Source organism: Periophthalmus magnuspinnatus, chromosome 18, assembly GCF_009829125.3.
Source record: "Periophthalmus magnuspinnatus isolate fPerMag1 chromosome 18, fPerMag1.2.pri, whole genome shotgun sequence".
NCBI classification, from domain to species: Eukaryota; Metazoa; Chordata; class Actinopteri; order Gobiiformes; family Gobiidae; genus Periophthalmus; species Periophthalmus magnuspinnatus.
This window is the reverse complement of record NC_047143.1, coordinates 19,631,630-19,647,389: the sequence shown is the minus strand read 5'-3', so window position 1 is coordinate 19,647,389 and position 15,760 is coordinate 19,631,630. Positions and strand designations below refer to the sequence as shown.

Genomic DNA, 15,760 nt, shown 5'->3' with positions numbered 1-15,760 from the left:
AGTGGAGTCTCAGGTGTTTAGAAAGCCCTATTAGTCATAGACACATGCACTGTCTCTCTAACACATATCGTAGTTACACAAATACAACAACCTGCAAAGAAGTTGAACTGGTTGGTGACATCATCCTCTTTGCAATTCTTCATGACGATGATTTAAGTGAAGGGTGAATTCAGCCAGAAATAGGTTAATAGTGAATTTTTCAAGTAAAGAATTACCAACTGAGGACTTAAATTCTATGCAACCATAGATTCATATAGGTGGTGCAGACATTGCGGTTTTAATGCCCAATAATATGGCAACATTACAAAGACGCTATTGGAGTGATATGGCTGACAGCACTTAGTATTGGCTGGCTTTCAATTGTGATTCATGTGTGCAAACCAGAGGAGATAAGTAGAAGTAGATAAGGAGATATGTTCAATTACTAATAATAAGGCAATCAAGCATAAGTGATCTACTGTAATAACTATACAGACAAATGAGATATTTAAGATATACATTGGAGGTAATAGATATAGAAAACCTTTGAATAACTGGACAAATAAATAAACCAGTTTGGGTAAATATTTGGCTAGAAGTGGTTGGTTAAAATAAGAAGGCCTTCATGACCCACTTCACTTTGCTTAAGGTTGCTTGTAGTTGATAGAACCATAACATTATTAGTTTATTAGTCTTCAAGGTCCTATACCTGATTTTTCCCCCACGTATTTGAGAAAAAAAAGCAATTCTTGAGGTCAAAATATCTGCTGCGTGCTGTCTACATCCAATTAGAAAGCATTTTATAGTTCATTAATCAGGAGGTCTGTGATAGTATGCTAGTTGTTATTTACAATCACAGCAAAACTCTGCCCTTGTATCTGGTCTCCAAGAGTTGTGAAAAGTGCTTATAAACTCATTGCAGGGACTTATTAGGATGGTCGGAATAAACAAGACAGTAAAATTCAGATACAGTGCCCTTAAGTTTGGCACAAGATTTAGCGAGACACTGAACACAGCAGTCAAAAAAGCACTAAAGAAAGCAGTTATGGCATTTGACTCGTAATCAACTATCTCATCTCAAGAATGGTCCTACAAGAGAAAAAAATATAGGTTATTAGATATTTTTGTCCAGCCTGTGTTATTCTCCCTCAAGCTATCAACACTCCACCTGTTTAATCACGCGCTGATCCCAGGCCAAAACCACAGAGAAGCAACTCAGAGCTCAGGTAACAGGAGGAGGGAAACAATGGGATTCTGCTCTGCAATCTGCCATCAACAAGTATGGGTGAAGCTAATATAATACCAAGCAAATTTGAATGTTCAAAGCATTAAAGGTACTCTATGTTACTTTTCTGGCTTGGGGTCCCCCTCTTGCATGTCTCCTTGCATGATTTTCCTTAAAGTGCAAAAGTGACTTTTTGGTGTTTCTAGCATGGTATAACATGCCGCAAGACGGTTTATATGCCATCCATGCGTGTTTGAGTAATCTCGCAATCTCTCCTAGGCATTATTTGTAGGGTTAGCTGACCCTGCCCACAAACCTACATTATCCATGTTCCAAAAGATCCATATGTATGTTTACCATCCATCTGTCTTTTCTTACTTGTTCAATTTATTCATTTTCAGTTTTGAAAACCATCATCTCTGCGTAGTTAGAATACATTAACACAAGTACAGTTCAGAATAATTTGAGTGGCCAGGGAGAACATGCAGCCCTCACAGAAATGTCACTTACCACTTGTTGTTGCTATGGTGTTAGATGCATATTTTACAGAATGCTCCTCCTTAAATGAACAATTTTAACCTTTGGGAAAATAACAAAACTAATTATATAATGAGAGACATGATTTTCTGCTTAATATTATGTCATAGGTATTCTGGCACAGATCAGTACTGGGTATGCTGCAGGGGCATTACCTGTTGGTAGTTCAGTACGGTTCCTTCATTTAGGACAAAATGTTCTCTTGAACATTCTGTTCTCTTGCCTAGTATATCCTTAAATGAATTGAGTTTTTTTGTTACAGATTAAATGTTTTGTGGTCAATAGTAACATAATTTGTTGTATAAAAATGTTTTATTTGGTAATTAGACTTTTTAATTTAACAAGGCCGTCTAGTATTCGCCTTACTTAAATCTGGACAGGAATACCTAGTAGAAGGAAACCCAGGGAGAACATGCAAAGTCTGCACAGCAAAAACAGACTACTTTGTCATTATTATTACAGTTTCGACGTATAGCTGCTGCTCTTGGTCTACGTTTAATAGGCCCTTGGTTAATCAGCAGAAAGATTTAAACAGGCCCCAAAGTCCTGCTCTTTTTAACATGCTTTTCTGACTAGTTCCTCCATTGATAAAGAGATTAGAGCCAGATTAAACTGTGGTCACAAGATTACCCTCAGTGGACCAATCTGCAGGTCAACTATAGTGACACTGCACTGTTACAAAATCAGTGTGTGTGGTAGGCTAAATCAGGCTTTACCATGCAATTGGCAAATAATAACTTTACACATCCTTTGTGTTTGCCCCAATAATTACATAGTATATGGTTTTAACCCAGATGCCCTTCCACAGTTTCCTCCACAGCAGGTAACGCAGGTCTCTATTATGCAAAGTGAACTTTTAGAGCTTTTAACCATGTTATAATTGTTTCCCCTTCTCATTTACCCCCTCAAAGTTGTTTTTGGAGTGATTTGTGCATGTTTGAGCTGTCTTTAAACATGACAATATTACATGATTATGTAATTTAACATCATTTAAATGTACTCTGAATCATATTTCTCCTGCAGGGACAGAAACCTGCTCACCTCCTTGAGATATTATGGCTTTGCCTGTAATGGCATTAAATATATCCAGCTCTGCTAAGACATGCAGATGATACCATCAGGCCAAGTTACAGATCAGATCTGTGGAGAGGCAACTCTGCTCGACCATGCCAACCATGCTGTTTTTCAAAATCCTGGCAAGTGGACCCTTCCGAAAAATAGTGCACCTTTAAAACCTCTTCAATGTGTATTCCTAAATGGTCTAGATAACAAGCTAATTATTTGGTTCAATTCAACAAAATTGGAAAAGAAATGATCAAACTGATTGTTGCTGGCCAAGATATTTTTAGCTGCGAGTGTTTGATGTCATCATCACTAAACACAGACCCATAAAGCATAAACCCAACAGCTGTGTAATTTGTTACCACATTGTTTTATTTATTTCATATACTAACATCACTGTCCATATCCTCTGTACTGGAGTGCCCCGTTTTAAACGTCTTGAGTTAAACGATTATGAGTGGTTTATAAACGTGATTTGATGCGGACAGGCGGTTTCTCCTCGGGCGCACTGTGACCGTGTCTGCCGCAGGTATTTGGGTCAGTATGCTGCTGCTACTGCTACTCAGATGGTCAGGTGACTACAGGGGCCAAAGTCCACCTGCGCCCTCTAGTGGTACACACGAGCATTTTAAGGAACAAAGCAATAGACAACATTCAAGGTACACTGCAAAACTTTTCTGGTGACTGTCTGTATAAATATTTTCTTTCTTTGTTTTAAATTTCCCACAATATGGCATTAAAAGAATCTATCCAGGAGTTTCCATTGCTAAAAATACCTAAAACAATTACGAGTGGTCTTTCCACAGATCCTGTGACACCAACTCCACTCTACGAGAGGTTAATGCCATACTGTGCAACATTCGAGGCACGGTAATAAAGATACTACTATACGTTATTGCTAAATCAGCTATATCTCTCATATACATACACATTTTTTATTTTATTTATATATATATATATATATATATATATATATATATATATATATATATATATATATATATATATATATATATATATATATATATATATATATATATATATATATATATATATATAATTTACTTCTCTATATAACTTCAACCAAAAAGTAATGATTACAGTAAAAACATTGAAATGAGAGCCCCATTGTGAACTCATGTAATCAATGTATTTATTTACAAAAACAAAACAAACATGGCTACAGCAAAAACTGACCAAGACCTTAGATCACATTATTCTTACCATTTACATATGACACTGATTACATGAGCGCAGTCTATTTAAGATAAAAAAGAAACAAGACAATACTGAAAATATATGGATCGTTATGGTCAAAAGCACGTCTGATGTTGTAATCTGTATTTTTCTGAATGACTTCCTGTCTCACGGCCTCATCCTGGCTCTGCTCTAAAACTTGAACTCTTTGTATTTCTTGGCTCCACCTCTCGTGTCCTGTGGTTGGGCCTTCCTCTTCTTTTGCTGCAAAACAAAACGATAACAATCTATAAAAGACAATAAAAGATTCAAATATAAGAAGCAGATAATAAAAGCCACTAATCTACCTGACCTAGAAATATGACACTTGCATTGACAAACAGACTGCAGCAGTGTATATAATGAACAATATTTCTAATTCAATACATTTATTATAGTTTTATGCTGTATGGTTTGAAATTATATAGGATATTCATTAAAAATCTGAAAATATAATATTAAGTCTTAACCACATAGCTAACAAGCTTTTTTAAGTAGGAAATGGTTTTATTTTTTATAATTTAATTTCCTGTGTTATATTCATTCAATTTCAATAATGCGAAAATACAATTAAGACATGAATAGGGACATAAAGAGAGGCCTATGTTGACATGCATGTAAACACATGAAAAATGAAAACAAAAATCTAAACTGCATACCTTCTGTTTGGCAGCGTGTTCGGCCACCATGTCGCTGAAGTCCTCCTTGGCCACCTGAGCCTGCTGCTCCCTGACATGCTCCTCGTACTTCTGAGTCATGGCCATTGGGTCCAGCTCCAACTCTTCTGGGGCCAGGGCCACCTCCACACCCTGAGACTCCGCACCGCCGCCCGCCTTACGTCCCGCCATAGCCTGGAACAACATGAGGGTTAGGTTAAAGTATCATGGAAGTGAATTATTATTGGGCTAGGAACATAACAGTAGGGCTGCACTATATATACCAAAATAAAGGATGTTTGTTTTCACACTTATCCTCGTCTCATCCTGCTTCGGTCCTGTTTTAGTTAAGGCTTCTACTTCTGGTTTAGGTATGGTCTAGTCCAGGTTCAATTCTGGGTTTAGGCCTAGTTTAGTCCCAATTTTGATAGGTGTTGAAATGTGGAAGTTTTCAATTGCCAACCCTCTGTCAAATGAATTCCTGTAGAGTCTGAAATCTCCTGCAACATGCCTTTACTGACAATGTAGGTATTAAATTATTACAAGTCTGTCTTGTTTATGTTGAAGAAATGAATAATGAAAGCTATTTTTATGCATTTAATAAGATGAACTTAAAAAGGATTGGAGATCAATCAAAATGAAGGGGGAAAAAAAATCTATCCATATTCTTTTCCCATGTGGGGCAGCCGTGTTACAGAGGAGTAAGCAGAGGAGGAGGGAGGTATTACCGCAGACATGTCGTAGATGTGCGTGGAGGCCATCATGGCGGCTCCTACTGGGCCTGTGCGTCTCTCCGGCAGTACCGTGAACAGCTGTGGAGTCTCATTACTGCAACACCAGGGGAGATACCAGTGTTAGTGAACCATTTTAGTATGAAATATCAAATGGCAAAGATAATATGTCTTCTCTAATAATGAGTCCTTCAAGATGTTTTTCCTTTCTTTTAAGTTTCTTTTTGGCAGTGATAAGGGGTGGGTGAAAACCACTCAACCCAGCAACCAGAAGATCAGAGGATCGATTAACGGTCGGACCAAGTTCTGATGCTGTCACACACCTTGCCTAGTATGAGTTGTGGAATATACATGAGTGATCTTAGAACTTGTTTATTTGTAATTTGCATACTTTATAAGTCTTACATTGGATACCTTTCTTCACAAAATTGACAATTTTATTTAACATAATTATAGAGCTTGAAGCACTTTTGCCATATAAACTTTGATGGCTTAATTAAAAAACATACATTTTGAACATGGTATTATGCATTCACATTATAAAATACAGTATTACAATATACTAACCCATCCATTGCCTCTTCAATCTTCTTCTTTCTGAGTTCAATCAGTTCTGGTGTCTCCATACCAGCAGGGACAGACGAAAATCCTCCAGGAGTAATCAGTCCACTGCAGTAAAATACACAACATCATTACTACACCAACCCAGATGGTTTACTACAATATGTGTGTCTTTGCATTAGGGTCAACATAAAGATATAGTTGAAATTTGGTGATACGGTATCGATATTGTGGACTGCTGAAAAAGGAAAATTTTATGCAATGCATTTGACATATTCACTGTTTTGAATAAAATGGGTGTACTTCAGATTAGGTTTGTACTGGTAATAAAATATATTTGTGACAGTGATATATCGCAGAATATCATGTGCCATATATTGACTATTGCGGTAACATGGGCCATGTATTGAATTGAGAGGCATGCTGTGACTCTTTTTATATTAACATGATGCCCCCTATAGGCGAAGTGTATCTATTCATGCATAAACTGCAAGATCACACATCGAATAATAATTTCCCATAAACAATAGCACAGCTAGAGTTCATTATGCTTAAGGTAAAGACTCCATTAAAAAACTAACGAACCCATTTTAAACGCTTCCCTGTAATCAAGGGTTTAATCTGCGGGTTCGCAGGCCACTTCATCTCATAACGACATGGTAAATTATGGTAATCAGGTCATTTAGGAGAGAGAAATCATCAAAGAGCAGATCTGCATGTATTAGAGCGTGTTATTCATTCATTTATTCTTCTGACAAAGACAGGTCCCTGACTAAATATGGAGACAAGGACAAAAGGTCAACATTTATCTTCTACTATCTATCAATAAGAAACACATTTTCAGGAGCCTCAGATTGACATGAGTGTTTATGGTTCCAGTTAGGATTTTGATTTTAAACAAAAAAGATGAGGGTGACAAACTGAAATACTGTCAAGCTTGGGATGGAACATCAGAAAAAGATTTACCAGTGAAATCCATCTGTTATAGAAGTACATTAGCCAAATGACATTAAAAAGTAGCATCTAACTTTCTATGGGTTTAATATTAAGCAAACTTAAAATTGTATGTTGTGTGACATCGCAATCCTGAGCTCTAATGGCTAATGCCATCTTGTGATTAATGTTACTTCTGTGAGTTAAAAGGATGGGTGTGTCATATTGACAAAAATGAATTTCTCGATATTCAAATGATATTTTCAAAATGGATCAGGAAGGTGCTAAAATGTGCCTGTAAATGTTTTGGGTGATGTTCAAGTATCACATTTTTTTACATTTACAGATACAATACACAAATTTTCAATACAACAATAGCAAAATTATAAATGTTTCTATAGCTCCCACCCTTAGATAAAACTAAGCTCAGATTAAAATCCAATTTGAGAGCGTTAAACAGAAGAGCTACTAGTTACCCACACCTTAAAAGAATATTGTTGATGTCACTGTAAAGGCATCAATAGCATGTGTGAAGTACCTGTCTGCTGGAGTGAAGAAGCCTGTCTCGTCTGGTTTCTCTTCATCACTCTCTTCTTCCTCCTCCTCCTCCGAAGACTCTTCGTCAGATGGCTCTAACTCTCCCCATGGCGTATGGTCCAACTCCTCGTCATCGGCTTTGGACTAAGCACAAAAGCAGATAACTATGAGGAACCACTGTAGTATGTACATTTAAGGCTAACTTGTCAAATAATTTTGAATTGAAAACAAAATCACTCTCAATACCAAGTCCCAAGCACTCAACAATCTCAAAGCAATCAATCCACATTTTACTTAAAAATAATCATTATGGATCAATACAAACTTTACATTCATTTCTGGTATTTGATTGTCTAGTTTTTCTTTTAGGTTACATTCACTCTTCTCTCCTGTTTTGGGTTTAGTCACAATATTTATGTGGTTTGAGTGATGATGTGAACTCAACCCTAGATTCTGCTTTCCACAATATAATTTGCTGGCATAATATAACGATACTTTATATTTACCAAGTACTGAATATTTGAATCTATTTAAATACTCTAAAGATAAGCTGTGTGATAATTACCATGAAATCTCCAGCGTTGGTCCCAAACACATCTCCATAAAGAGGTTTTCCCATTTCATCCACAGGAGGTTTGCCCCATCCTCCAGCATGGTACCCAAATGTACAATTCTAATGGGAGACACATCATTTTAATAGAACTAAATATTGCATTGTTTTATCACAAATCAGAGTTTATATTTTGTGTCCTTACGTCTGGTATGGGTGCGTTGAGCCCTGGGATTTTGAGATTGGGGTAAGAGGGTGGTGGTCCGTATCTCTGCATGGCAATCAACCAGGGAGGGGGCACCTTGTGGGCATTCTGTTGATCAAAAGAAAACATACTTTAACAAGAAATAGTTCCAGGTTCATTCATTTTTTAAATATTAAGATGATAATAGAGGTAGGGTATATAATGAAAAAGTGATAATATTGCAATGTTATTGTTTTGGAGTTATGAAAGCATCACATTTATTTAAAAATACAATAAAATAAAAAGATCACAAATTAGATAATTAAAAACTGAACTGTAATTTTTCACATAATGGTTAATTTTACAGGCCATTCACTTTTTTCAAGATTTTGCCCACAATAATTACTAACAGGTTTTACATTATGGCCGATGCAACAATTAAAAGTAAATTACTACTACAAGCATGAACACAAATGCATCAACTGTAGTTGCATAATAATAATGCAAATAAGCAACATTGTATTGAAACTCACAGGTCCTACAGGCATTCCCAGAGCAATACGCAGTTCATCTGACAGATCTCCAGGCTTCTTCTCTTTCAGGCGAGTCTCAAACTCTTTCCCCTACACAACATATGATACACACCAGCCGACACCAAGTTACAATGGATAGCTTTACATGTAGTAAAAATCAAGTAAAAATTAGGTAAGTAGAATAATCAGATAATCCAATAATGAGATCTGATTTTTGCGTCATTTAAATTCACAGTAGAAATCTGTTCCTCAAATACATCTGGTGACATGTTTCTTTTTCATTTGTCTTTGCCACATTAGTCTGCCACTTTTGCATAATTTTCCTTGTCAAAGCCAGCACACGTGTGAACAATCAGAAAGAAATTAGATTATTCACATCAGATGTAACTGTGGTTACTCTAAATCTGATTATCAGATTTATGTTTAGTATTTCAACAATCTGAGCATTATCTGATTTCTGGAGTTAGAGTTTTTTAGTGTACAGTGTTCCCTCGCTATACAGCGGTTCACTTTTAGTGGTCTCGCTTTTGCATGCTTTTTTTTTTACAGTGTATGAAGACGCATTGTGTTCTGCGTCCTGACTGGCTAAGGGGCATGCTGTGTCTCCTGTACAGTACAGAATGCGTTCAGCCAAATTTACATAAATGTTCGATGCTAGCACTGTGACTCTGAAACATCGTGGTATCAAGGACGCGTTGGACGCCTCTAGTTGGATGCTTGAGGACAAACGCCTCCGATGGACATCATGGACACTCTGGACTATGTCATCTTGACGCATGTCCAGAGCTCCGTTGCGTCTGCGAGTGCCTTTGGATGTTTTGTTTTCCCTGTGTCTTTGTGAACGCTGCAGACCAGGTTAAGAGAGTGACTTTAATGTATTTATTACATAAAACCTATCAACGGGGGTGATCAGCTCTGTGGAGGCGTGTTTGTGACTAGCCTTTAAACTAGCTGGTGCGCCCTGCATAATTAAGTTGCTGGTGGTTTGTGGCTGATGTCTTTCTACTTCTTCTGGATAATGACATCGCTTTGTCACTGGAGCGTACTCTCCGATTGGTTGATGCTGCGTGTTAAACTCCAAAAAGTTCAGCTTTTTGATGCACGAACAGAGTCTGACGCCTGAACGCCGCAGAAACGCAGCGCAGCCAAGACACGTGTCCACGAGAGACTTTGCATGTGAACTCAATATAAAGGAGGAAAATAACTTAAGGACGATAGCAGCAATAAGTTTGAACAAGGATGCAAAAAGGATTGTAACCATCGTGCGGATAAAGTCTGCTTTAGCTTTGGATCAGTGACTCCAGGAAAAAGAACATTACAAGACATTACAACGGAGGCGCGCCAGGACGAAGAGGCGCGGTCAGAGGAACTGTGAAATACACCTGAGTCACTATTATTCATTTCTTATGTGTCCAACCTCATAGGTTGATCATTAAAATTAAATTTGTTAGAGTATATCTAAAAGCTGTCATTTCCATTTACAGTACAGAATAGTATTTAGTTTCGTTCTATAATACTGTGCTTATTTTTTGAAATCTACGAAGGTTAACGTTGGTGAACGTTGAGTGTTTAAACAAGAGAGAAATGTGAGAAAATGTTAATGCCTGTCAGAGAAAAGTGTATGAAGTGTGTGGAGATGGGTTTTATGATTTATGATTTAATAATTGTAAAAAATAAAGTTTTCTACTTCGCGGATTTCATTTATCGCGGGTTATTTTTGGAATGTAACCCCTGTGATAAACGAAGGACGACTGTACTTGTAAGCATAGCCATTGTGTATCTGGGGATTAGAATAAGACTTGACTGAGAATATAGTTACATTACCTCATAGTACAGGTCTCCATGGATGGTGAGCTTGGGTTTGATCTGCCATTTGAAGAAAGCGTCATGGAGTTTCTGATAATCGATGTCAATCTTTCCCATTTTAGGACGAACTTTCTCCCTCATTTTGGTTTTCATGGTTTTGGCATCTTCCTGTAAACAAACAATTATAATAAAGTTATGATAGGGTATAACGACTGGTTTCAGTCAATTTTAAAGGTAACATTTAGCTAATTAGAAAAAAAGATGTTCCTCATAATTACAATTACTGTTGTAATTGCTTCCTTCAATTACATTGCTTGCATCATCTATACAAATAACCAGAAATAGTAACAGCTTGGAAATTAAGATTAAGTTGGACTTTACTGTCCCTGGAGGGAAATTTGTCCTCCGCATTTGACCCATCCTTCAGTGCCTCTGGGGCAACCTGTCAGTGAGCGACAGGCACCCATCTCCAGATGTGAATTGCATGAATGACTCTGCCATTTATATTACTTGTAACTCTGGACGAGCTACACTTCTACTTATAACATTTTAGACTTATAAATGAGCTCTCAAATAGCCAAGTATTTCAGAATCATCACAACTCAAGTGAAGAAAAAACAACTTAGTTTTTAGTCTGGTTTTAAAACATAGATGCAATTATTTCAAGACCACTAGCGCTAAATTGGTAGATTCAACAGGACATTGTATTCTGTACTAAGAATAAATACCATATGCTTTTGGACATAAAACTGAAAGGTATTACTGACATTTAAAAAAACAACTTCCAATATTTGGCCAAACCTTTTCTTGTAGCGCCTCTCTCATCTCCTGTATGCCAGTCCTGCGAATAAACTCAGGCAGCTGAAACGGGGGTTTCTCAATGCCCCTCTTGCCCTGGAGATACTTCCTCTTGAAGCACCAGTGCCGTGGGACAGGGACCGTGTTCCTCGTGGCCTTCAGGTGAACCAGGAGTTTTGGCTCTTGGGCTGTGACATCGTGCATCTCCACCACATCCGGACGGGCCACCAGCTGGAAGTATGGGCAAAGAAGTTAAAACTGTTCTTGTCAGAGCAGCAGATTTTTTTCATTAAAATATATATATAAAAAAATAAATACATAAATTTGATGATGGTCACAGTTGAAGGTAGCATTCGTGAATTTCAGCTTCCTGTTAAATGCAACATTTTGAAGCCTCTTTCCCATTCAATATATTGAAATAATTGGTTAATTGCTAGTAACAATCATTAGGAAACCCATAGATATATAGGAATGCATTTGTGTGCCCAAATTTTAAGTAAATACGTTCAATTCAAGTGTTGATTTTACAGTTAAGATTCAACAGTTACAGAAACTTCTACATATAAAAGCTGAATAAGATACTTGATTTGGGTTGCCCACATATTTCCATTCACATATTAAACTATTTTATTTTACTATAATCATTATTTCTGGTTTTCTTCTGTTTTTCAATGTAAATCTCCAGTACCCATTTTTGAAGCAAATTTTGCACAATGAATAAATATTGTGTTTGAGTCTAACCTGCTTGAGTTCAGCCACTGTCAGACGGTTCATCCTCCGCAGCTTCTTCTTGGACAGTTTGGGGACATCACTTTTATCCACCTCCTTTTCATAAAATATAAAAATTAACATTCAGCCATTAAAAAAAACAACAACAAACTGAATTTCAGTTGAGTTATTGATCTCCATTCACAAACCTCTTCACTGTCATCACTGTCATCTTTCCGCTGCAGCTCGATGCCTTTCTTCTTTAAATACGGAAGCTCGTGTTTTTCTTTCTCTGGCTCCTTCTCTTTCTCTTTCTTCACATCATCTGTCAGCTGGAACAAAAGCCAGATACAGACTATTTAAAGCAAAAAACAAGGTCATATTCTTATACTAATATGTTATACTGACAAAAGAGCGAATACATTTACAATACTAAAACTGTTTAAATTCAAGGTGTAAATTTGATCAAACAAATTTCAAAAATGAAGTTTGTCGAAAGTAGGTACTAAGTAGTCCTATAGCAACAACAGCACCAGCAAGTATCTGGGCATGTAGACTTCCCTTTCCACTGACACTTCCTCCCACTCTTCCACAATTACAACCAATTTCTCTGATTGATTTGTTGAGCCCTGAATGATCTTTTACCTTGAAAGCATCAAAAATCCTCTTGAAAAAGATGTAGTTAGGGTCATAGATCTCGGGCTCCTCAGTGACATACTCGATCTCCACCTCTGGGTCCTTCTCGTTCTCTTTGTCCTTTACTCGGTTCTCTTGCTGCTCCGCCTGCTCCTTCTTCTCCAGTTCTCGCTTCTTTTTACTCTTCTTCTTTCGGTTTCTGCGCTTGCGGTTTTTCTGTGAAGATGTTTTGTAATCAGTCAATTGAGAGTTACAACAGTTTTTTCTTAAAAAAATTGGAAAGAGAAATGTCCCAGACTGTACATCTTTCATCATGAAGATAGAAAAGTAGTTGTTTAAAAGATATACTATTTAAGTTTCTTGTGGAGGGTCTGCAACCTGCTTGTCTCAAGGAAATGTTATAGCTTTGCCTGGAATGTTCTGCAGTAAGGCATTAAACTTGTGTACCTGCATAGAGACAAGCAGGTCAAAAAACCAGGCCAAGCTACAGGATTTTTCCAAACAATAAAAATAGCTGTAATATAATAAATGCCATGGAACATTCTAGGCAAAGAAATAAGATCTCCATCTCCAGAGAAGCTAGCAGTGGACACTTCCAACAGAAAAGTTACATAGCATTTAAATCAATAAGGAAAACCTACATCTTTCTTTGAGGCATCATCATCATCAGCAGCAGCCATTTTAGAAGAGGAGTTGGGGTCATCTCCCTCGTCATCGTCATCCTCTGTTAAAAAGACAAACTTGTAAAGCCAAATCCTGCACTATGAATGTTTCAAAGTATTGAAGGTAACAGAGCTGATGCACTGACCTGCAGCATCTGTGTTCTGCTCCTGTCTAATCTCCTTAAGCTGTAGGATCTTCTCCAAAGCCTGAGGGATCTTTGGTCCAGTAATGCTTACCTCCTCATTTTGCCATGACTAAAGATGAGTAAATAGTATTTATCAACTATTATTTAACGATTAAAGTTTGTCAAATATTAACATTTCAGCAAAATCCAACCTCTCTATCATCACCAGGGGGACCCCTTTGCTTTTGGTTGGGAATTAAACCTGGAGGCAGTGGCCCTAACAGAAAGAAAACACAGCCCTATATCATGGCAACAGCACTTAAGAAAAAACATTTGGATAATTGAAATGTATTAGTCCAACCTTGTATTAAACTGGCAGTGGGCAGGGTTAAGCCACTGGAGCCTCCTTGCATCTTCGCCATTTCCTGTTGGCGCTCCTGTTCCAGCAGTACAGCAGCCTGAACACGGGTCATGTGGTTCAAAACATAGCTCAAACTAAAACAACAACCCACAAACCAGCGAGTAAAAACTATAGACTATGGTAAAAACTCACTCTTTTCTGTTGTTCCAGAAGGTCCTGCTCATCCATAACGCGAACATCTCCCTGCAAATATGAATAAGATTAACCAAAGAAGCACTGTCAGCTCAGCCACATTATAAATACAATGAATATTGACACATAAACCCGTTTTCAGGCAGTCCACAGTACGCACCTGTTTGGCCATCTCCTCCTGCTGCAGCACCATGGCTGCTCTCTGCTGAGCCATCTTCAGCTGGTCATCCTGGGACATGCCAGGGGCCATGCCAGCCTCCATGCCCATGTGCATGCCTGGGGGAGGGGGTCCTCCTGGCATCATGTTCATCGCTGGCATCATGCCCATACCAGGGGGCATAGGCATTTGTTGCATGGGCATACCCCCCATCTGAACAGGAGAGAACACGTCAAGAACACAATCACAAATGACAAAGAACAGTAACATAAAGATATCAATCATTTCACCGGAGCATCAGGTTTAGTGAGGAGTATCCCAGTCTGTAATGCACAAAGAAAAATAAATCTTTACCATGGGTGTATGGATAATAAAATTACGTGGATTAAACAAATATAAACATGTGGCATAATTCATTGATCATATAATAAGGTAAGACTACCTGTATCATGTAGCCCTTCAGTCTATCAATCAGCTCCTCTCTGGGACCTGCAGGAAACAGCACAAGAACATAAGGACTGAATACACAGACATAGGTTGCCTCCAAAACAGTACCTCTCAAAAACTGTGAGCTAGCTACATTGAAGTTAGACTACTGTGTCAGAAGTAAAGGTTAAGGTCGATAAAGACCCAACATGCACGGTTTAGCATATTAGTACACTGATAATACTATGAGGCCGTTCAAGCGTATGGATAAGTTTGTATTAAATACCTTACTATGTACTAGCAGTTAGCTTAAACTAGCTTGAGTTAGCTCAGCCTGGACGACAGCGCAGTAGTTTCCTCGCGCTTACCCTGCACGTTCTTACCCATGTTTGGGGCTCCGATCTCCGCCAGCCGCGCCTGCAGCTCCGGGTTGCTCCATGAGTTCAAAGCCGTGATCGCAGCGCCCAGATCGGCTGGGAGACCCTCAGCTCCCGGTGGCCCTTCAGATGCCATGTTGAGATTTTGCTCAATGAAACAACGGCCGCGGGGACCGGAAGAAACACGGCAGCGAGGCAGAAGCAAAGCACGACGGGATACTGGCTCAATGCATGCTGGGAATTAAAGTCCAGTCAAGTAAAGTGTATTTCTCATTTGTGCCTTTAGATGTCAATGTTTACACGTGAATTCGCCTGAAAAGTGGGTGAATCTCCAAATATATAGGTCAACTTTGTAAAATAATATTATCAACAGTAGGAGAACAAATCTGAAGTAATTTGTTTACAGTTAATGGCAAATTTTTGGCTGTTATGTGAAAACCTTTTGTCGAGAGAGCTGCAGGAAATAAAAAAGGTGTAAGAAAAACAAATGATACGCCAAAACAAAGCGAAACAATGGAAGATATTTTTTTAAATTAATTATTTAGGCTATTCATTGGTCATGCAGAAGTCACAAAATAACACACATAAATAATAAATTCCGTTAACAAAATCATAACAAAGAGAAATATAAATGACACACAATGGAACAATACAAGTAAAACTAAGTAATTGTGACATGTCATTCAAAATTGCATTGCACATAGATCCAAAATTGTATGTTGCTTTCTTAGTTCAGTATGTATCACTGTATGACAAATTCAGCAAATATGCGGAGGAGAGTTGTACAG

General features: G+C 37.9%; 1 protein-coding gene across 1 annotated transcript; it reads right to left on the bottom strand.

Annotated features, from left to right (window-relative positions):
• Positions 1-3,931: 3,931 nt before the first annotated feature.
• sf3b2 (splicing factor 3b, subunit 2) lies at positions 3,932-15,173 on the bottom strand. Its single transcript, XM_055228997.1, has 22 exons — positions 14,979-15,173; positions 14,612-14,658; positions 14,460-14,492; positions 14,173-14,382; positions 14,013-14,063; positions 13,821-13,917; positions 13,672-13,736; positions 13,481-13,589; positions 13,314-13,396; positions 12,682-12,888; positions 12,246-12,368; positions 12,070-12,153; positions 11,332-11,559; positions 10,549-10,698; positions 8,725-8,814; positions 8,213-8,320; positions 8,023-8,130; positions 7,459-7,601; positions 5,994-6,095; positions 5,424-5,523; positions 4,699-4,890; positions 3,932-4,264 (listed from the first exon to the last, which is right to left on the bottom strand). Exons 1-22 carry the CDS (start codon positions 15,106-15,108, stop codon positions 4,193-4,195), a joined length of 2,532 nt encoding a protein of 843 aa, XP_055084972.1. The 5' UTR covers positions 15,109-15,173; the 3' UTR covers positions 3,932-4,192.
• Between the last annotated feature and the right edge of the window lie 587 nt (positions 15,174-15,760).